At 40.8% G+C, this 22,450-nt stretch overlaps 1 protein-coding gene across 1 annotated transcript in view; it reads left to right on the forward strand.

Moving 5' to 3' along the window:
- The first annotated feature begins 5,717 nt into the window (after nucleotides 1-5,717).
- The window catches only part of GALNT2 (polypeptide N-acetylgalactosaminyltransferase 2), a 96,604-nt gene continuing 79,871 nt past the window's right edge, over nucleotides 5,718-22,450 (forward strand). The window contains exon 1 of the mRNA XM_074580150.1: nucleotides 5,718-5,913. Within this exon, the coding sequence (XP_074436251.1) occupies nucleotides 5,791-5,913 (123 nt within the window). The 5' untranslated portion in view covers nucleotides 5,718-5,790. The remainder of the gene's footprint in view (nucleotides 5,914-22,450) is intronic.

The following is a 22,450-nucleotide window of genomic DNA, read 5'->3' on the forward strand; positions in this document are numbered from 1 at the left end:
CTTATCAGTCTTTTCAATTCAGACACTGCAGAGAAGGAGTTTGAATATGTTGCAGTAACTTTGTAAGGGAAAGACCTAAGTTGCTTCCTTGCACTCTCACCTCCCCTCCTGCCACACCTCCTTCAGTCCTCTTTGCATTTTTTCTTTCTTTTTCCCTAAGTCTCTTACATTCCTCTTGATGAGCCGATAATGCTGCAATTAGCTAGGAGAGACTTCATTTAAAGGGATAAGCAAAATCTGCTTCTGGTGGAACACTTTGACTTGGGGAAACATCTTTCTTGATCTCCAGGAATCTTATTGTAGGCTAATTTAGCTGCATTTTCTATGCTTTGCTGTAGCAAAGCTGTGTCATAGATAGATAGCCTCCAATTACTTAGCTGTAGTCTTACTGATCTGGATTATGAGTTTGAATAGACAAAGCACCAGTTGCGATTAGAGCACCATTGTGTGATTTGTTCACATTTGTCTTTGTTGCTCAAAAATAGACTTTTGTATTATGCATTAGCACGTAGTGTCTACCCCTAGCCTCAAATGACTTACAGTACTACAGCTGCACACCACTGAAACAGAGTCTTGCTCGAGAGGAAAGGATGGAATTTCCTGCCCTGTCTCAGACCGTAGATCATCAGTCTTTACCACTCCTGGCAGCTCTGAAGAATGCAGCATGACCCTCAGAATTCACATACATGCAATGAAGGGGGATCGTATTACCTCAATCAAAGGTGAGGTCATTGTTTCAGCAAGTCTCCCTCCACGGCCAATTCTCTCTTTCATCTATCATCACTCTCCTATGAGAGATGCTTCTGAGCCGTATCACATTTTGAAATCCGACCATCAGCCTACAGAATACCGCAAGAGGTTTGTTTTCTGCTGCTGAACTTCAGTCCAACACGCGAAGTGAGTCAGCTCGGGAAGAATAGTTGGCAATGGGACTGCAGTTTGTACTGGCTTCTGCCATCTTTAGTGGGAGGCCTACCAAAGGCTGAGTTGTTCTTTCTTTGTCTTCACCACCCATAGGAAAAGAATCTGTTTCCTCTCGTTGTAGAACTGAACAACTCCAAGGAATGTTGAACCTTAAACTTTATTTAATAGAGAGGAAGAGCTTCCAGATTTGGATCGTTTGCCTTGGAAGCACGAGGGCTTGAGCTGATACTGCAAACTTGCGTGAGAAAATGCAGTGTTTACAATATCTGCATCACATGATGTAATGTGTTGATCGATCTCTAATGGGGAAACAGCATAAAAAAACCTGCTATCAGAGGAAATAGCCACTGCTTTATGTTTTAAAAGTGAAGATACTACCTTCTTGCTATCAAAAGTCTAGGACGAGAGAGCTTCAGTTCTAAAAGGCCTGAATGCATTCAGACCTCACACAGAGCAAACCCTGTACAGGTCAGGCAGAGTGAGATACGATTTCAAGGTAAAATGTGCATGATACAATATTTGCTACTTGGGGTTTTAACAGCTCGAAAAACATTCTTGGAGGGTAACAAGATTTTCTGGAAGTGAGCCACTTTTGAATTCTATTGCCAGCATGTCTGCCTACTCTGGGTAGCATCAGAAACTGTGCTGAAAAATTAAACAAACATAGTTCTTGGCATCTAAACAGATGGGAAAGGACATGTTGACTCCCAAGTCTTTAGCTGAGGAGGTAGTCTGTTTCTCATTGTTACCACTGTGCAGTGAGGAATTGCAAAACACCCACATAGATTTTCAGACCTGCTAGCTGCACTTAACCTTTAATCCTGCAAGTACTCAGCCATGAGCATATAATTTTAAACATGTGAGTAGTCTGACTGACTCCGATGGGAATACGCATTGAATGAAGTTAAACATTTGCATAAACGTTTGCAGGAGCAGGATCTTTCACTACAAACACTATTCTTGCACTACAAACACAAACTCGGCTCGGGCTGAGTACTCAGCTCAAGCTCTCGAGGCATTAATAAACCTATACCCTCTACAGATGTATTTTAAATTTGACGTTAATGTGTGATTTCTATGTTATAAAACATCTTACATTAGGCTAATGAGTAACCTTTCTCACGAGAGAGGAGGAATGACATACTTTCTGACATAACTGCATAGGTTTGAAAGAATGGAATCTGAACTGCATCAGCAGCTTACTAGCTTCCCTGTATCAAAGAGGTTCGGCATCTTGCTTGGGTTTTTGGCCCTTTAAAGTTTTTAAAACCTATTTTCTGTATTTTAGACCTAAGCTGAAAATTCTCTTTGTCTTTGCAAGGACAAGATTGTTTGCATGAGTAAGGGATTGAGTCACTTATTCCTCAAGGTGAAGACTACTTTCCGTTTGCACCGCCTGAGGATTCGTTCATCACTGACTAGGTCATTTAACTCCAGAAAAGGATGAGCAACTGTTGTGGTCTTTAATTACAAGAAGGTGGACATTAATACTCTGAATTAGACTCTCGTTGCAGTTGTGTTTGGTTTTATACCCTCTCTCAAATAAAATGGGTGAAATTCCCTCTGGTTTACACCCTAGCTAAGTAGATCAGAATTCGGCCCATCGAATCTAGGTGCCTGCATTACAGATCAAAGGCAAAGTTTTGATGATTCCTTCTGCGAATTTCACTCCTATTTGTACTCTCACATGCTTGATCTCTCTTTTGTTTAAAGGGCTGTGGTTGATACAGAAGCGTTTATATTCTGTGAATCATTCTAGCAATGCTGCTCTTAAAATATGCTAATATTTTCCTTTGAAATGCACTGGAAAAATCATTTTAAACTGTCTTACATTTTTCTTGAATTCTTTGCTTTAATTGAAGTGCTTTTTTTTTTCAGTTTTGCTTTGCTGACTAAACATGTTAGGACTTTTGAGGCAAAGAGGTATGTGCATGCGAATATGTTGTAATAGAACAGGCAGCTTTTCCTAGAGTTAAAGCTATGTAACATTTTCCATTCTAAACCTCTGCGTTTTCTGTGGTCTCTGAAATATAAATGATTCAGGATGAAATCTGCCGGATTGGGACTTTGTCCAAATGTGAATATTTTGGAAAGATTTGAACAGAACTGGTTCAGCCAGTTCAGAATATCAAGAGAGTGAAAAAAAAAATAAATGTGTTTCTCAAGCTAAATAGGTTCTTAGAGCCTCTTTGGAGCATTTCTGTAACTTTATCAGCAGAAGGCTGAAAAATGAACTCTGACATGGAAGTAGCCTTCCTTGAAGTAGGCATGTATTTGCTTGTTCGAGAAGAAATTAGTTTTGATTTGACTGACTTATAAACCTTTGAAAACCACGATTGAGCATGTGCAGTGGATTATTTCGGTAAGCTTGTAAAGTGTGCAGCTACAGACGGATTTTCTGTACATGCATGGCTGGCTAATTTTTCTGGAAAGGGAAAAACCTATCTAAGCACATTGCTAAAATCAGTGAAAATACCTGGGGCTTCAGGGAGACGTTTGAAGACCATCCCAAGATCTTTTAGACTATGAAAAGGGCAAGAAGTGATTCTGTGGGCTTTGTGAGGTGTTTAAAGAGTAAGCAGCCTGCAGATTTTGTAAGGTTAAATGGGATTAATGGGCTCCAGAATTGAGCACTTTACACGCGCAAGTGGATGATGTTTTCTGTGGGGAAGCATGTCATGCACAGCACCCTCTCCCTCGGCAGATCTGCCCGGTGAAGGAGTCCCCCAGCAGCAGGGGAGCTCCTCCTTCATCTCACTTCTGGCTGATGGTAGAGCTTAAGCAGCAGGAGTTTATCAGCAAGTTCAAATTCTTGGGCTGCTGAGCCTGCTCTGAAATATATAGAAAATCTTGCTAATTAAAATTTAGCCTTTGGCGTGGTGCATGTGTGTGTCTTTTTAGACGCAGGCACAATCGGTGCTTTTGCAGGAACTGCTCTCACTTGCATCAAACACACTTTGGATAAATCAAAAACTCTCATCCAGAACATCTGCGTGTCTCCTGGCAGCCCATGCTCTCCAGTGTACCTCACTTCAATGGATGCCGGTTTTTTGATTCCAAAACTTGTATTTTGCACAAATTGGGTGTCTCTCTCCAACTCCCTCCAACACCAAGAATCGTAATGCTGAGCTTATTGAGTCATTTGCTCTGAAGAAAGAAATGTCTTTATTTTACCCTCCTTGAATGCATACTTTTTATAACCTTTGAAAACCAGGAATGTTCTGCTTTGAGTGGATACCGTGGCTCTGAAATAGAGGTGCTTTTTAATTGTTAGGGAATATGTCTCTTCCCTTCTTAGTTTTGCGTTCTTGTTTTTGATGTCTCACAGTGGGATGAGATAGCAGCAAATGCCGACCAACAGGAAACTCAGTGGCGTGGAAAAACAGCAGCATGAGCCGTGCAGACACAAGTCAGTGAACCACAGTGAGAGCCAGCAGCAGTGTAGCGTCTGTCCTGAGGTGTTTCAGGGTGGAACTGGGGAAGCAGAAAGAAGGTGATTTTCTCAGGCAATGACCCCGTATCAACAGACCAGCCTCTAAGAGTGGAGCCTTACCTCCTGGGAAGGTCCAGGTAGAGTCCCACAGAGGTCTCTTTAGGCCCGCGTAGGGGCAACCGTGCTTCCAGACAGGGCACTGCTGTAGTGCAGTGACACCAGAAGTGCAAGGGGATTAGGTGCGTGACCTCAGTGGGATGGTGGGGTTGTCAGGAGCTTGATGTCTCTCATAAGGCCACATAAGAATCTCTTAAATAACATAAGGCAGACTTATCAAATGAGGCGCAGACACCTGTCACGCAGAGGACACTGGGCATCATCCAACATGGCTTTGCTTTCTCACCTTTGAGGTTTAATGAAGACCAGCCTCACTACCTGCCTCAAGTGGCTTCAAGGACACCTTCATGAAGCACTTTCTCCGTTCCCTGCTGTTCGGTGGGAAGAGCAAGGAGAGAGATGGACATCACCTGTGGTGGCCAGCCTGGAGTTTCTGTGGACCTGGGAGCCTCTATATAATCCACCAATACAGGTGGGAGTGAGACAACCCAAGTGATCCAACACACCAGTGGCGCACTACAGTGCTCAGAGACCGCACTGAACGGCGGTACAGCCACCAGCAAACCCTGCGAGCCGGGATCACCCCTCACATCAGGGCTCCCGCTGCCGGCGCTGCCCGTGCCCCAGCTCCGTCGGGACCCCGCGGGAGGCCGCTCCATACTGCGCGGCCACCGACCCTTCGCCGCTTTCGGCCCGAAGGCAGGCCGGGGGTGGGAGGCGGCGGGCCGGGGCCCAGAGCGCGCCGAGCCGGCGAAGCGGCCCCCAGAGCGGCTCCGAAGCCACACCGCGCTGCCGCACCCGCCGCTCCGGGCGCCGGCCGGCTGCTCTCCCGCCCGCCCGGGGACAGCGCAGCCGGAGGGGAATATATCGATCCCGCCGCCCCAGGGAGGGGAAGCCGTTGCTCCGCGCCGCTCGGCCGTTGGTCGCGAGGCGCAGCGCGCGGCAACCCCCTCACGGGGCGGCGGGCAGCGCGCGCCCCTCAGGCAGGCAGCCGGCGGGCGGGGCGGGGCCGTGCCGGTGCGCTCCTCTGCCGCCGCCGGGGGCGCGCGGCCCCCGGCCCGTGAGGGAAGCGGAGGAGGAGGAGGAGGAGCCGGGGGGGGGCGGCCCGGCCGGCGGCCCGGCGTGCTGCAACCATGGCGACGCCGGTAGTCCCGCCCCGCCCCGCCCCGCCCCCCGCGGGGCCGGGCGGCGCGGGATTGGTCGGGGGGGCGGGCGTTCGCCCTCTGCCCCCTGACCCTGCGCGGCGGCGGCGGCGGTAGGAGCGGTGGCTGCTGCTGGCCGTTTCCTGGTGGCCTGGCGGCGGCGCGGGAGGGACGATGCGGCGCAGGTCTCGGCTGCTGCTCTGCTTCGCCTTCCTCTGGGTGCTGGGCATCGCCTACTACATGTACTCGGGCGGCAGCGCCGCGCTGGCCGGAGGCAGCGGTGGCGGCGGGAGGAAGGTGAGAGCCCAGCTCGGAGCCCCTGCGCGGGGCGGGCAGGGAAGGTGCGCCCGCTCCGTGCCCCGGCGGCGGGGCGGCTCGGGGCGGGGGCAGCGGCGGAGGAGAGGGTTGGGGGGGGTTGTCTCCTCACCCCCGCGGGGCGGAGAGCCGGTCGCTTTCAGGCGTGGTGAAACTCCTCCGGGCTTCTCCTTCCCGTCCTTCCTCCCGCCCGCCCTTCCCCAGCCCGTTTCCCGGAGGCAGATGGCTTCTTTGTGGACTTCAGACCGGTTTCAGCCTCGTCACGTCGCTCCCTATCCAACTGCGGCCGGCCACGTCCCGGGCCGGGGGAAGTTGCTGTGGGAGGGGAGACCCGGGGGGGGCCGGGGCTGAGCCCCGGGCCGGGGGTGGGGGTTTGTGTGTGTCTGCTTCGCTCCGCTCCCCTCCCGGCAGATAACGTCTGCCCCTTCCTTCCCTCGCTGGCACCGGAGTCGTCTGTGCTGGTGTTCCCACCTAGAGAGTAGCCGAGGATCCGAGCTGCAAATGCGTTTCCCCCCGCTTTTTCCCCCCTCTTGGATGCACAGCGGTTTCCTTTCTCCTTATCGCTACGCCCAGAAGATACAGTTTTCCGATCGGTTTTGCAATATTTCAGGAAATAGCTGGATTTGTCACGTTTCGTGTCTGTGGTGTGGAAGGTCTGTCTCTTCCTTTTTTCTAACGGCTCAGTTACTGATGTTCAAGAAGTTGTCTGGCAGTACAGGACTAATTTTGCATTATTCTGTCCATCAACTTATTAAGTAAATTTTTCAATGTGTTGTAGTAATTCATTGATTAGGAAAATAGCTGGAAGTTAAGTACGTCATAGTTCACATTTATGTCAATCAAAACAGGTTTTTGTGGCATGATATGGGAAGTGTCAACGTTATCCACTAATCTCTGTTTAGAAAAAATAGTTATGATCAAGTGCGCTTTTTTGGTGGGCTTTTTTCTGCCAAAGACTAGCAAAGCCAAGAGCTTTTAGAAACTGTTGTTTAAGCCTTGTATTTTGGAATAGGAAAAGTGGAAAAGCATCTCATGATTACATCATTTTTTTTCAAAAAAACCCCAAACAAACCCAGAAATGGGAAGAGGGCAAGTGAGTGAAGTGCACCGCAGTTAAGCAGTGTTATTTGCTGCTAAATGTCAGTTTCCTGTTAAATGGAAAGTAATGTTTCTTAAGTCCAGCAGTGCATAAGAAGAGGAATCTTTCTTTGTTGCTTTGATGCAGTTTGGTTCATCAATGCATGTATTCTCAGTAAAAATCTGTTGATGACTGGTTCCCGTGGTAGGTTGTGGAAACGAATACTTTCATGATTACTTACAAGATTGCTTACGTGAGCAAGGGTCTAGAGAATGAGTTGCTGCTCGTTGGTAATTGGCTCTCTGTTCTCATGTGTCCTGTTTTATTTTCTCCCAGTAGCTTAGGAATGCGTTCAACAGCAACTTTTGACATAATATATTAAAGTGTGCGTTAAGTGTGTATTGCTAAATACAAGCTCTTGGTCTTTCAAAGTAGATACAGTATCAGAAATAGATCAAGCATGTGATACAAAGTAAGGCACTAGCCTAAAGCCTTTTTGAGGAACAACCATAGCGTATTTAGAAAGTAAAAGCAATCTTACGCTGCTGATGATGTATAATGGGATAAAGAATAGCTATCTAAGGCAAATATATCTGAAGGTAGGGAAATGTATTTTTAAGTCTTATGGTGTGTTTCATTTGGAGTTTCCAGACGGATTTGCAACTCTGTACAGTTCATTTTTAATGCTGGGGAAACATCAGTGTGGGGATAGTGATTTGCCCAAGGTCACCTAGAAGACTAGGTGAGGATAAAATAGAAAAGAAACCTGTTTTTTCTGAGTACAAGTCAGGTACTTAATCTACTAGAACCTGCTGCTGTTTATTATTGATATTAGTAAGAGTTTTTACTAGGTTTTAAGAGACCTATGATCCTGATCCTTGCTTCAGTAGTTGTTAACGTTCTGCTCAAAATTTAGTAAACCTTTCTGGTTGGGGTAATGGGGAGAGTTTAGTGAAGATAATTTAAAGAAAATGAGAAATTTCGTAGGCCTAAACTGAAGCTCAGAGCTAGGTTTGAAAATGTGAAAGTCTAGAGTAAGGCTGTGTGGTAAGGAAGAAAATAGGTACTGTGACCACAAGAAAAAAGTGGGGAAATTAACAATTATGTGTGGATTTGTGATTTAGGATTCTATTTTCTGTCAGCGAAGCGTAAAATTTAATCCTGGGCCTCAGCATAGGTTAGCAAATGTAAGTAGAAGAAGATGTGTGTAATGTAATAGCTTTTGAATCTCAATAAAAGGCTTATTAACTTAGTGTCAGGCCCTGGTATAAAGCAAAAACACAAACTGTCTTAAACTTATGAACAGAAACCCTGCTGTAGTAAATTTCTTGGTGTGTATGACTTCATGTAGTCCTTATTACTTGCACACTATTTCAATATAATGGAGACAGAGTTGCTTACAGAAGAACATCACTTTTAATAAATTGAAGTGTCTGCCATGTTCATTCTATAAAATTACAAAAGCTGGGATAGTTCTTCATTTTTGTAAGTAATTTGCATGTTAATTACAGATCTGGTTATACAAACAGAATGTTTTTTTCCGTAAGGATGATTTTTTTTTTTTCCCATACACAGACAGTGCGTTATCCAGACGTACTGGACTTGTTTGGTATGGCAGCCAGTCCCGTGATGTGATGAACACCACCAATTCCCTTTCTCTTCAGTAGAGTTGAAGGTGTTTGCCAGGATTGCAGCCGAGTAAGAGAAAAGAGTGATTTTTTTTTTTTTTGCTTTGCTTTTTTTATTAGAGTAGTCTCAGAGTTAATATAAGTTTCTACTTATTTTGATTCTCCATTTATAACCTTTCTAATGAGGTCTATGAAGCTATTTGAATATTGCAGTGTGTGGTACAGCCTTGCCTAATTTTTGGCCTCTGGCGAGAGTGGTGGAATCCACAGCCCTGCGTGCAGTGCTCTGGACTGGCAGGAGTTGAGCAGGCACGAAAGGGCTAGAGCAGATAATGTAGAAGCTGTCTCATTAGTAAATGTGTAAATCATAATAACAAAAAAAAAAAGGAACCTGCAATGCTTCTCATTCTGGATGTAGACATAAAAATTGTAGTAGCAAGAAAGGATGTCTTCTATGTCTGTAATTTAGGGGTGCCAACCTTTTTCTTTTATTTTTTTTCCTTGGGAAAAAAAAAAGGTAGAGTCAAGGCCTTTCATTCAAAATGTGCTTGGAGGGGAGCAGAAATGTCTCTTTTTTAATTTTTTCTTTTTGATTCTCCCCTCCAGTGAATCTCCAATTAAAATGATTGCAAGCATGAGAGCGCCATGGGTTCAGTTCACTCCTTTTCCAGAAAAATCACTGTGTTGTAGATTGGAAAGAGTGAATCCAATTCACTTTTTTAAAGGGTAGAAAAACAGTTCCTAAAACAGGGGTTGTGACACAGAAGAAAGCAAATTGCAAGCCCAACAGTTGTGAGACTGAGAAAAATGTGGGCTACTTTTGCATTGACTTAATGTGTTTCAAGTTAAAAAGCCTTTGGACTGGAGGCTGGAACTTCCCTTCTTTTCATGGATGACTTTCCTAATCTGTAGCAAAAGTGGTTTGTGTCTCAGACTTGCACAAAATGGAGCAGCTTTTGCAAGATGGTTGGAAAGCTACTCATGCTCTCCCAAGCCAAAGTCATCCTGATGATGTGATCCCCTCCTAAGACTGGTGTGAATTTGAATTTGTGTATTTGTCACACAGGTTTTGAGTTCTTTAACCACTAAGCTCTTGCACAATAGAGTGACTGGATTAAAAAAAAAGCCAAAAGCCCCAGCTGTTTTCTAAAGGACTTACTCTTCTAGGCATTAAGAAAGTAGCCCCATGTAATTGAGCCCTTCAGGCAGGACAGAGGAATGTCTGCATCTTGTTGAAAGCAGCAAACATTCCACCGCTGCCAAGAGTGAAATCCTCCTAGGTGTACCCTGAAGCAGACCTGTAGGCAGAAGGGGGATTTATCCGTTGAAAGCTAAGGCATCAAGAGAAGTCTGATAGGTTAAGCTGCAGCTGAGCCAAGGTTTGGACCCTTCTGGATTTAGGTGCCAAAGTGCGGACAAGCTTTTGCTTTTGTTGCCCTGTAAAGAATGTCGGTTGTTTTTAAGTTGGGCCTCTGTCCCCTCCTGGCCCATCTTTGCTATCTAGAAAAGGAGGCTAAAAGCAATCTTTCAGTAATCAGAGACGGATAACTTTTGCCAGTTTCTTAAAATTAGAAACATCTTTCTTTTTCATCAACTCTCCCCTTTCCCCCAAAAACCCCAAAACCAAAGAAAAAACCAAACCCAAAAGCCACCTCAAACTGGAAGCTTGTTGTTACTCTCTTGGCTCACCAGATTTACTGGATGTAATGGAACAAATTGGAGAAATCTGATTTATGATTAGTTGAGCCACAAGGAGGCAGGCTTCTCCTGTGGAACTGATTATTACCCTGTATATAGTGCTATTTTTCCTTTCCATATTCTGGTTTGGGGGTGGTCTTGTTTTATTTTTATTTTTTATTATTTTGGAGCAAGGTTTTGATAGGTGGCTGTACCATGGAGCTAGCTGAGATGAAGTAAATCCAAAGGTAGAAGGTGATGCTTTGCCTTGAGTACGTGACTGACTAAAAGTGACTCAATCACTTTTGAGAAAGCATTAGAAAGAGAAGCAAGCTTTGCAAGTTCTTGTTCTACAAGGATAAAACTTGAGAATAATGCCTCTCAGCATACAGAAAGCTTTCTTTTTTCCTTTTTTGGAGCCCTTGAACTACTTAAGTTACTGTTAAATGAGGTTCTTATTGCCATTATACATAATGACATACATAGGAGAGCAAAAGCACTACATATACTACAGATTCAGTGTATGTAACCTTCTTTTTGAAGGTTTAAGTAGGAGGAAGAAGGAAATGTGTTTTAATTTTAGGTACATTAACCTCTTTTTGTCAGAGAGTGAAACTGCAGAGTGTAACTTCTTTTGACTCTTTCTCTCAAGTTGTGTGTGAAGGCAGTAGAGCTTTTTTTTTTTTTTTTTGGAAAGGGGTTAAAAGTAACCTCCCCAATTCTGTTATTTTCTTTCATCTGAGGAAGACATTGCCTGTTTTAATTGCTAAATACTAGGTTTAGTTTGCCACATCATTTTTAAATGTAACTTCAGTCCGTTATATGATGTGACATTGGATATGATTTCTGATATCTTGATCTTTAGACAAGTGAAGATATCAAAGGCTAAAAAAGTCAAATTATCATGTGTAACTTCTGTGGCATTCATTTCCTAGAAGGTGCAAGGAGATAAAACAGGATGTTTCTCTGTATAACAGGTAACAGTTTCTACTCATGATTGTTTTTCTTCTCTACAATTCTAAAATAAATGGGAAAGAAATTAAATGCCCAGGCACTTGAATAATAAAGCTGTCCTTCTCTCACTAGAATGTAAAAATGAGTCTCTGAAATTTGTCGTACATATGTTTTCTTAATCTCACATATGTCACTTAACAAAATTACTATCTTGTCAATTCAGTTACTTATTTTTGTGGATTACTTCATAGAATTTAATTCTGAGTGCAATGAAAAGACTGTCAGATGCAAACTTTGTGCTGTCTGTTTAGGTCTGTGGTCATATTGGGCTCTTCCCTTTTCCTCCCTTTCTGTTTGAAGTGCTTCAGTGGGTATTTTTTTCCCTCTTGATATGGAGGGTAGCGAGAAATTAATTCTTAGCTAGAAGACTGGTGTGTTGTCCCCTGCAACCTGCCAGATTAGAAACTGATGACTCTGGCTTTGGTACAGATGCTATCGCTCCTGGATTACTGATAGCTATTTTGTTTCATAAATGGAGAAGTAGAGCAGGGCTGTAGTGATGGCAGAAGGGGTTGGGGAAACAAGAATGATTTCTTCAGTAGTTTCATATGAAACAGGCTAGTTAACCAGATTTTCCCCTAGTTTTTCCCCTTTTCTGTGGATATTGTAGTAGTTTGCTGTGCTTCTCCGTGTTATTCTGTTGCTGCTGTGCTTGCTGTGATCTCTGTGTACAAAGTTTGTAAGTTGTAGTGATGTCCTTTGACAGATATTGTTTAAAAATTAACTAGTGCGCTAATGAAGTGTGCCACATACCTTACCTGTTCTGGCTTGTCAGTTTTGTGTTTTGAATTGTATTGCAAATTAATGGCAGTTGTTCTTTCCATGTATTCTAGATCCCTCAAAAAATACAACATGGAAAGTGATATAATAGCACTTTTTTCTAGTTTAGAAAAGGTAGGATATTGCTTCATATGAAGAATATTAAAGATCCATCTCAGTGGTGATTACCAAAATGAAAATGTCATCACTTGGTCTTTAAACCAACCTAGAAAATCAAAGTATAAACCATTTAAACGTATACTAGAGAACTTCAATGTCAGTCTTCAAAATTACATGATAATTCCATGTTTTTTTTTCCTTAGAAATCCTGATTATTTGATTATTTTTTGCTCTTTTGTCTTGTCTGTTCTTTTGGCCCTTTTCTCTTTGATTTACGATGTTATGTGGTATCCAAGGGCTTGTATATAACTGATACTGGTTTTTTTAAGATGATGGTAGGTCAGATTAGAGATGTCATATTGCCTGCTAGAAAGCCAGTCAGAATGATACTCTACTACAGAATGGAAGAGAGACCTTTGGGTGTCATGAGAGAGTAACCCTTGTTGTGTGCCTAGAAACTATTTAAAAATAATAATTCCAGCAGATAGCCTATACATTTTTTTTGGTTGGCTTTTTGGTAACTACATATAATTTATAAATAATATAATATACAGTACCTTTGGTTAAGTCTGTTTGGAAAGAAAACATTGGGACACAGTTGATCCTGTGCAACTTAGATAATGAATGTAAGCTGCTCAAATAAAGTCAATGCAAATTATAAACTTTATTGTTGTTTAAATTGTTTTGGTCCACCGAAGTCTTTTATTAAATAACCTACTCTTGACAGTAGTTTAGCTATAGCAGTACAAATCGGCGTGTAGCCAGGTGTTGTATGAACAGTTTTTCTGCTCTCTGGCCATTGATAACTTGTTACTAAATGTGATTTTTATTAGGACTTAGTGGAGAAGCCATATATTGCCAATATGTTGGTGGTGCCATGTGTTGTGTGATACATTCGAATTCTAATAATGAATCTCCAGGAAGCAGTGAGAGATTTGCCTTTTTTTTTTTTTCTTTTGCAGGGGTATGGGGCTGAATGTCATTGCCCAAATATATTGGGATAGTGTGGAAACAGAGTATCAGCGTGGGTGTTACACAAGGAAACACTAAGCGGGTTTTATTGCCATCATGTCATTCAAAGAGGTGGTATCTTAAATTTTAAAACCTGGGTGCATTCTTTCATGCTGTTTGTTTGGATACGAGTTAGGTGCTCATCTTCTCTTTGGCTTTTGCCTTTCATGTAAGCTTTGAAAAGAGTAAGGAATGGATTGAGAGGGAAGATTGGAGGGGGGAAAGAAAATAATGTTAAATGTCCACATCAAAATGATCATTTTGTGTGTTTGGGAATATAAAGGCATAGCATAAGACAGTCTAGATAACACTAGAAACTGAACCATTTCATGTTCCCTCTGTATCTGTAAGGTTCTTTCATAGAAAACTTCATATGATAGACCTCTCCTGCAAAGTGGAAGTGAAAATTTTAAAATGCGCGAGTGTTGGTTTTTTCTCTGTTATTTGGAGAACGAATTATTTTATGAAACCTGTATGTTACTGATGCACACTGAGTACATGCTTACCTGTTGTTCTCTAAGTGTTCATTTGCCAAGTAATCTTGCCGTGAATGAAGCAGTCCTGGCCTATTTATTGTGTCCTGTCATAGTCTTTAGTGATCAAGAAAGTGGAAAAAATCAGCATCTGTTTTCTTTCTATAAACTGTGACTGATACATCCCCTGTTAGAATATAGCTTATTTTAAAATTCCATTGCGGCTTTAAGGTAGGCTTCTTTTGGTGTGTGTGTGTGTTTTTTTTTTTTTTTTGTATCAACTTGCATGTTAAAGTTGTTTTTCTTCTGAGAAAACAAAGTAATTTGTTCATATGATAACATTTCCAACCTAGCCTGTGCAAATTTCTGTCAACGCTTTTTTTTGGAGTTGCCTTTTCCTCACTGTCCCTTTTTTATACACTGGTCTTGTTAATTGCCCAGGATATCTTTATGAACATTTAAACAAGTTAAAATATGCTAGTTCAAATAACTCCACCACCTGACAGGGCACATATGTGTGAAGGGACTGACTATTCAGGCAGATGTTAGTTTTGAGCTCTCCTTATGAAATTCAAATGGGAAAGGAATGAGATAGTAAAAGAGCATAAAGTCTGAATTTTAGAGCATTCCATATATCCCCCAAAACTGCTATGTAGTGCCCATCAAAGGCAATAATTTGGATTTGTTGTCTTTGTAACTATGGTCTCTTATGGAAAAAAGGAGCCTATTGAAAAGGTTGCAGGTTCAGTTGTTGAATAACTTTTCTGAAGTTGTAAAATTGTCATAAAACCTGGGCATCTTTTTTTTTTTTCTTTTTTTAAAGAGAGCAAAGAATAACTAGAGATTCTGCTGAATTCAGGCGTTAGCAAAGTGCAGTAGGCTCTCTGTACTGAGTAACAGATCTGCTTGAAACAAAAAGACTTAAGCCAAGGAAAGATTATACAAAGAATTGGCACCAAGCTAATGCTATTGTGTACAAATCCTCAAAGAGCTATGACTTGATGAGGAGAAAATGTTTTCTCCTCGTATGAAGTTCCAAATGTTTAAGCACCCTGGAAATAATCAGCCCAGCTGAAATTAGTTTCAGTTGCTAAAATAAATTTGTTCTAGCTGGCCTGTCAGTTTAAGGATGGCCAATAAATATGGGTGTATATGTGGATATATGCTTTAGTGAGATGAAATGTTAAGGTTTCTAGATAGCTTGGCTTTTCTTTCTCTTGGGTCTCTTAAGTGTAATGGAAAAGTCTGTTCGCTTAAATGCACTTAGGTTCTCTTAAGACTTTTGTAAGGAAAAAGAAAATTTCCTTCTCATTAATTACTCTATTTGGTAGCAAGCTGCTATTGACTAATGGTAGGCTACCCTATATACAGATTGCTCTTCAACCATTTGGAAATGGTTACAGACCCCTATCACAAAACCACTGCTGTGGTAGGTGAATCTACCAAAATTGTGGGGGTGACTGAATTACAGTATATACTTGCTGGAGCGTTTCACAAAATCAGGGTTGTATATGTTGCCCAAACAATGTAATACGTTCTTTTTATGGATGGTAGCATGTCTCCTGCTACAGTGGCATGTATCAGTCCTCCTGGTTACCATACCAGACCATCCATCAACAGCAACCTTGATCATTTTCTCTAGCATTATCTATTTGGAGCAATTAAGGGGGTGTTCTTTAGTCCTCTGAGTTGTGCTCTCACAACACAATGTGTATTTGGGTTTTTACTGTGTTGCTGTGCCAACAGCTATTGACACGAAGATGTGCTATGTCATTTAGTCTCAACAAATGGTGAACCAACTGTTCTAGCATGTAGAATAGTTATTACCTGTGTATGCAATGTTAGTGCATACTTTTTAAAGTTTTAATTAAGGAAATGTTCCTTTTCGTTCCACTGATGCACTATCTAGCTTTCTTTCAGTGTTCTCTGTAGGTGGATGCCGTGAGAGAACTGGAGCTTGGTTCAGTTACTTGGTGCACTTTTGAGAACCACTCTTAATACCTCTTAAACTGATAGATGTCTGTCAAAGACACCCCCCCGAATTGGCTAAGCTATGTGCTTTCTGTTAATAGGCATGTCATAAGAACTTGCAGGTGTTGGTAGTTAAATAAAAAGGCATTTGGAGACTGAAAGAAGTATTTCAACTAAAAGTAGTGGGCAGTGGCCTAGCAAACAGCTTGTTTGCATCCTTAGGTTTCATACTTAATGTGCAAAAAGTACAGCGGGAGGGACTTGGCTTCTTTGTACAGCAACAATTGTGCCTGAACGCTTTTTGAGGAAACTTTTTACTTTTTTTTTTCTTGTCTTTATGGAAACATAAGTGCAAGTGTTGTTTGGCCTGGTAGATTCTTAGTGGGAAGACTGAACTGAGTGGAAGAGTGTTGATACTTCCACTGGGGTATCACAAGAGTTAGAAATATATTAGGGCAAAACTTATACTGAACAGAGGAGAAAAAAATTTTGAAGGACTTTTCTGCATTGACTGTCAAGTTTGTGAGAGACCTGGTAAGCATGCAGTACTGCAGTACACCTTGTTAAGGTGCAGTTGTTCAGTTATTCCAAACACTTCCTGAATATTCTCTAGCAAAAATAAGCAAGAGATTGATCTTGATGTTCACTTAGCCTAGACATAAAGTACCTGGCTTTATACACAGCAAAAGCTATTTGCTTAAAAATCCATTTCAGTTACCTACTGAGATAACTAATACGGATCATAGTGGTGTTCTAGGAAAAAATACTACTTGTATCCTGGGAACAATAGCTAGAAAATCAAGATGATAAAATCAGTCTGCAATCACTTAATGTTCTCTCTTGTGTCTGCTTGCAATCCCAAGAGCCAGAAACTGAGGCAAAACCTGGTTTTATACACATGGGTGGTCCTGGAGTGTGATTTTATTTTATTTATTTTTTTTTTTTAAATTTGTCATTATTATTCCTTAATGGTTGCAAATTTTTCAAATTTGTCCATGACTGTCTTTATTTAGTAATATGCCAAAGTAGCTTTTTTTTTTTTTTAAGGTAAGCAAGTAGAAAATATTTTTGACAATTTCCAGTAGCACATTTGCTAGCCTGTCTGTGTAGATGTAATCCTTTTCTTGATAAACTTGGATGTTGTAAATGCTGTCTGACAATATTGGAAATTCTGGTGAAAAGATAACCACCACTTGTTCAGGAGACTTTTGACTGTTGTTTGCATTATAGCACTGTCTAGAGTCCTGGTTCTATTGTACAAAAGTTTGAGTGGTTTTAGGTTATTTCTACACCATGTACTCAGAAAAGGGCTTCCTCCTAGTAGGATTCAGGTATCAGTGTGTGGACGTTAGCTGTGGTCTTACAGTAGAAATTCTCATGTGGCCATCTCTTAGTGTGGCCTTTCGTTCACAACCACACCTTTTTGTCTGTGCATATCAACAAACTATGTAAGAGAACTGGCTTTTATGGATTAAAATTCAGTAATCGAATTAAATGTAACAAATTATAATGTCCCAATTTACACATCATATGGAAAAGATAGCTCAAGCTTGTCAGTCTTCGGTGTTTAAGTGTGATGGGACCTCATGCTGCTAAGCTTTCATGAGAACAGGGTGAGAATGTATTGTAGGTCTGGGTCTGATATGGTAATCATGCTATGCAGTGAACCGCATCTAGTGTCTAATCTTTGTGGCTGATGTTGACCCCTTATGAAACCTCCAGTTCATGCGTGTTCCATTTTGTTTAGAATCGCGATATTCTAATGTTTATTTCCAAGAGCAGAGCTCAGACGCAGACAACAGTTTGGAAATATCATGGCATTTGTTCAGATTAACTGTGATTGTGGCTGTCATCTCATTATGTTGTTATCCCAGTTACCAAGAAAAGTTTCCCGTGACAGATCTGGATAAGTACACAAGAAAATTGATGTAAAACTCTTTCTTCTGTTTGCTGAATATTATGTATCCTGTAATGACTTTTTTTCCCAAACTTACAAGAATGTCCTTGGTGTTCCAAAAGGTTGATTAAAAAGTTAGTTTAGGATTTTGTTCTATGAGTCTTGGGGTACAGGAGTAGTTTGGATGTTACTTCCTTTGAATACTTTACAATGCCTGAGCTGATCTCTTTTCAATTGTAAGTTGTTTTGAAGACGATTTTTTTTTTCCCTTTTAAGGGAACTGCTGCACAAGTCATTTGGTAAAGTCTTGTGAAGACTTTCTAAAACTACCAGTTTGTGCACCCAGTTTGTGATGATGAATAAGCAAGGTGTTGGATGTTAGTGGGTGTATGAACTTGATAGTCTTCCAAGATGTTATTTTCTTCTTTTAAAAGATGTGAGTAGTAGAACTTAAGGAAAAATCCTGTATTTAAGATGGCAATTTCTATTAAAATAGTCCACGGAATACTGAAATTATGGCAATGCTTCAAGACTCTAAACATTTGTTTGTGTATGCAAAACAGCTAATAAGTGTCTGCAGTTTGCTTCAATTATTAGTTCTTTTCTGTTTGTGTTCTATACCATCTTAGTTTGAGTTTATCCCTAATTGCCCTTAGCTATATGACTCTGTCACTTTCTTCTTGCACTGTCATAATTCTTAGTCAGAACATCATGACACATGGTGGATTTTTTAAAACACATTTTCTTAGGTAAACCAGGCTTTTAGGTAGAGATTCTATTTTATTATACAAGTGAAGATAGATATAAACTGGTTTTGGTAAAGTGTCTGTGTGATTTTTGGTGGTTTTTTTTTGTCAAACCAAAGACAGGGGCCTTTATGTAGGTACTGAAACTTTGTTTGCTGCTGTTTCTCCTACAATATTTGAACAAGTCTAATTTTCTTCTTTTTGCCTAGAAGTGTGAACTTTGCAGTGACACAGCTTGCTATCTGCAGTTTCAAGTGAGTTGAAGACTTGTCTGCATTTGTCTTCTGTGGGTTAAAGTAATGTGCTCCTTTTCCTGGGGTAGGTGATAGAGGGAGTGTTAAATGATCAGTCTGGAAAACATAGTTTCACATAAGCATCTTATTAGAATAATTAATAAGAATTTTTTTCTATCTTTTTGTGATCAGTTAGTGCTTGCAGATACCAGTTTTCTAGCTCTGAATTTGTTTAGCTGTTTCTTTTGTCAGCTGAAGGAAGAAGTCTCCAATGGGAGAGGTTTTTGGAAGAATGTCAGTATAACTTGTTCTTCTGGCAACTTCACGATGTTTTCATGTAGTCTGTTCTCATGCTCTTACTGGCAGTAGGCTGTAGCAGCTGGGATGTCAGCATGTTTGCTTTCTCGTGACATGGTTTAGTCTTCTTTTTCAGGCTGATCAGTTTAAGACAATAATTTTGTAGTCATCTGTGTGTGTGTCGTCCCCCCCCCCATACTTGAATGGCCTCTTGCCATTATACAAGTAGTGACAAAAATGGCAATGAAGTGCTAGGAAGTGCTAGTACTGGCTTCGGTTCTGGTTTTGGAAGTTACAGTGGTTATTGCATGCCTGAGTGCTATTTTTTGCCCATAGTTCAATGATCAAGCAGTCAATTCTCCTCTTCCCTCTCATTCTGAATTCTGGATTTTGCCAGGAAAACAAAGCTTTTTCCAACTCTGCCGGTAAACAGCAGTGCTTGCCAGTTAATGCAGTGATGTTAACATGGATAGAACTACTGTTGAGATGGGAATTTTCCCAATTGTACTTTTATAGGTGGATAACATGGTATGGGCTGTATTTCTACTGTGCCTTTGAGTGCTAGCATGCCTAAGTATGTGGTCTTAAATCGTCCATGTTAACTTTAGGATTAATCCCCTAAATACATTATCCAAGGGTATTCTTGTTTGCTGTTGAAGAAAATGGTAATGACTGGCTCATGTATAGTAAAAATGGAGAAGCCTTTTATCATTTTATAGTGGGAGTAGTTAGTCCCTACCATTATATTAGTAATAACAATTTTTATGTTTACTTATCATAGTGTAGTCTGTCTCACACGTAGTACCATGTAGTTTTTCAACTGTTAACTTGATTCTGCCCTTTTTTTTTCCTGGAAGCACAGTCCTAGCTCTTATGCCTATTCCAATAATAGAGGTGAATTATAACATACGCTGCCCTCTTTGAGGATTGAAGATGTACAGCAGAAGTTGTATTAGTTCCGTTTGCCCGGTTTCTGTGCTGTGCTCTTGGGTTTGTATTTGAATCTCTAGCAGCTGTACTCTTTGTGTCTTAGTTGAAAGAAAGTACTACGTAAATAAATTCCAGGTTCACTTTTCCCTGCAAGTATGAAAAGCTACTGGTATTGACATGACGGTATTCCTCCCTTGGAATAAAGAATGTATGGTGAATACTTCTTGGGAAATCTGCTATCTTGCCAGGAGCTTATAAAGAGAAAGTTGGATGGTCACTTTATTATTTTCCATTAACTCGAACTTTTATGATCCTAGATTTATGCATTAAATAATTGCATACTGGTAGAATACAAAAAAAAGAGCTCAGTGTTTCTGTTTCAGTAAGTAACTGAAACTAGGAATGAGCTGCTTCCGTTTATCATGCCCAAAACCAGAGTTTCCATGGAGGAAGAAGGGCTGCCAGAATGTAATAATTTTGATAGTATCTGGCACACACCAACAGACATTTTACTTGTGTTCTGTAACAGAAAAGGGAAAGGTAGTGATACAGGCTGCTACTTTGTTTTAAAAGGCATAGTATCTGTTGAACATAATTTTCATCAGTCACCAACAAAGCATCCTGTGTAAGAAAAGTAAAAAACAGGTGAAGATAAGTGGTAGGTCAAAAAGCGAAGAAGGGTATGCTAAAGAAGCCTAGACTTTTACTTCCCTTTTCTCTGTCTCGGAAAATCATCACAAGCTCTAAGAGAACAAATGCGTATTATACTAATCTTACCATTAGTATATGCCGCCTGTATTATTACCTGGTTTCTGCTTGAAAGTCAAATCCAGTTGAAATTAAGGAAATCTGGGGAGAATACCATGCTGCAGATGTGGGGTTTTTTGGTTGTTGTTCATTTGTACTAATGGCAACTATGTATAACTTTAGTTATCCTGTTAAATTCACTTAGCTTTGAGGTTTATAAAACAATAGTCTCTCTGCTAAGAATAACAATGTAGTTTTAGACTGAGCTGTTCAGTATACCTGTTTACCAAGCTTACTTGTAGACAAAAATAATTATTTACTATTAAGAGCAAATATGAGTGGAAAGCTCTTCTCTTCATGTTTATGTTTTGTTGTTTGGGCTGTTGTATACCTCTACCTGACCATTTGATTGCTCCTTGATAACTCTACTGATTTATTTCTTTTTCAGTCATTTTTGGGTTTTAATGATGACAATTGTGTTTTTTCATAGACTGTGAATAGTGAGGAAATGGAATCTGTCAGCTGCCTTCAGATTTACGTTAGTAGAGAAGGAGGCTTCAAGAAATGGAGACCACATCCATCGTGATACTACAGTGTCTTTTTTGGCAGCTATAAAATATGGTGTTTGTAGAGAGAAATTAAATATGTGGTGTAGGCATGTACAAAACTAAGAAAAAAGATACAACACAGTCATGGTGCTTCATCCTAGGATGCCAGGTGGTTTGGATTGTACCCACTTTTGGTAGGTAGTGAATTAGGGTCTGCCAAGCATGGGACGACCATGGCTCCCACTGCATTCAGTGCCTCTCTGTGATACAAACCAGTTGGCATTGAACTTCTTTTTCATTCTGCCTGCCTTCTTGGGCCATCACTCCTGCTAGTAAGTGGCACGGGCATTAGAAATGTCAATGCCTTTCTTAAGGTTGCACCACTTCAGCTTATTTCAAAATTGCTCAGAAGGTGTTTCGAGAGAACTGCAGTTGTCAAAGGGAGGTGAAATTGGCAACTTAATTTTTTCCTGTGGTTGGGTATCTAGAAATTTTAACTTGTTTGCTATTTTACGATGTTTTTTTCAAACTTTACTTCAATGATAGGCTTGGGCTGTTCATTGAGAGAAGCTGTATATTTCACAACAATGTTCATTTGCCAAGGCTCTGTTTTGCAGCTGCCTCAAAGATGCACTAATTCTGAATGTGTTGAGTGTTCAGCATCCCTTGCTGTCCACCTTTATTACTTTTAAACAAAACCTGTCTCGTCACACTGCTGTAAAAGAAACTGGAATGGAGACTTCTACTATTGCAACAAGAAATAACGAGCACCATTTTTTCCAAAATATTTTTACCATTTGATGTAAGCGCAGTATTTTACTTTATAAACTGTCTGCATTGAGTGCAAGTGGTAAGTATTATGTCTTATAAATAAAAGCTGATTTAATCTGCTTGGGATATTTTTGCCATTGTACTGTCTACAATTTTTAAGACTTCTTAAATATGTTGGAGCTTGTTTATTTTTGAGGATGGCAAAATGTATCCGATTCCTTCTTTCACATCACTGTTTACTCTGTGCTACAGTTGGAAGCAACAGGCATGTCAGAGCCTTTACTTTTCTACATAAGGCTGCAGGCCAACGCCTTATTTTCTAGATCTCAGGTTATGAGACAGTTGTAGTTGAACATGTTTTCCAAACTAGGTAAATGTTGACCTGAAATGCCACAGAGATAAGGGCATTGTAATAATTTCCTCTATAAAGGACTAATGAAGAGGAGTAAAATCCTTGTGGACAGGTCATTTGTACTTTATTTTTGTCTTTGCACTGTTACTGAACTATCTCATGGCATGATACTATGACCTTATGGTCATGATTAATGCATAAGTATACTTACCTAAAAATTTGAGTCCTTCCTTCTCCCCCCGCCCCTTGCTCTCCTCATTGTATAGT

This window comes from Larus michahellis, chromosome 3, assembly GCF_964199755.1.
Source record: "Larus michahellis chromosome 3, bLarMic1.1, whole genome shotgun sequence".
Lineage (NCBI taxonomy): Eukaryota > Metazoa > Chordata > Aves > Charadriiformes > Laridae > Larus > Larus michahellis.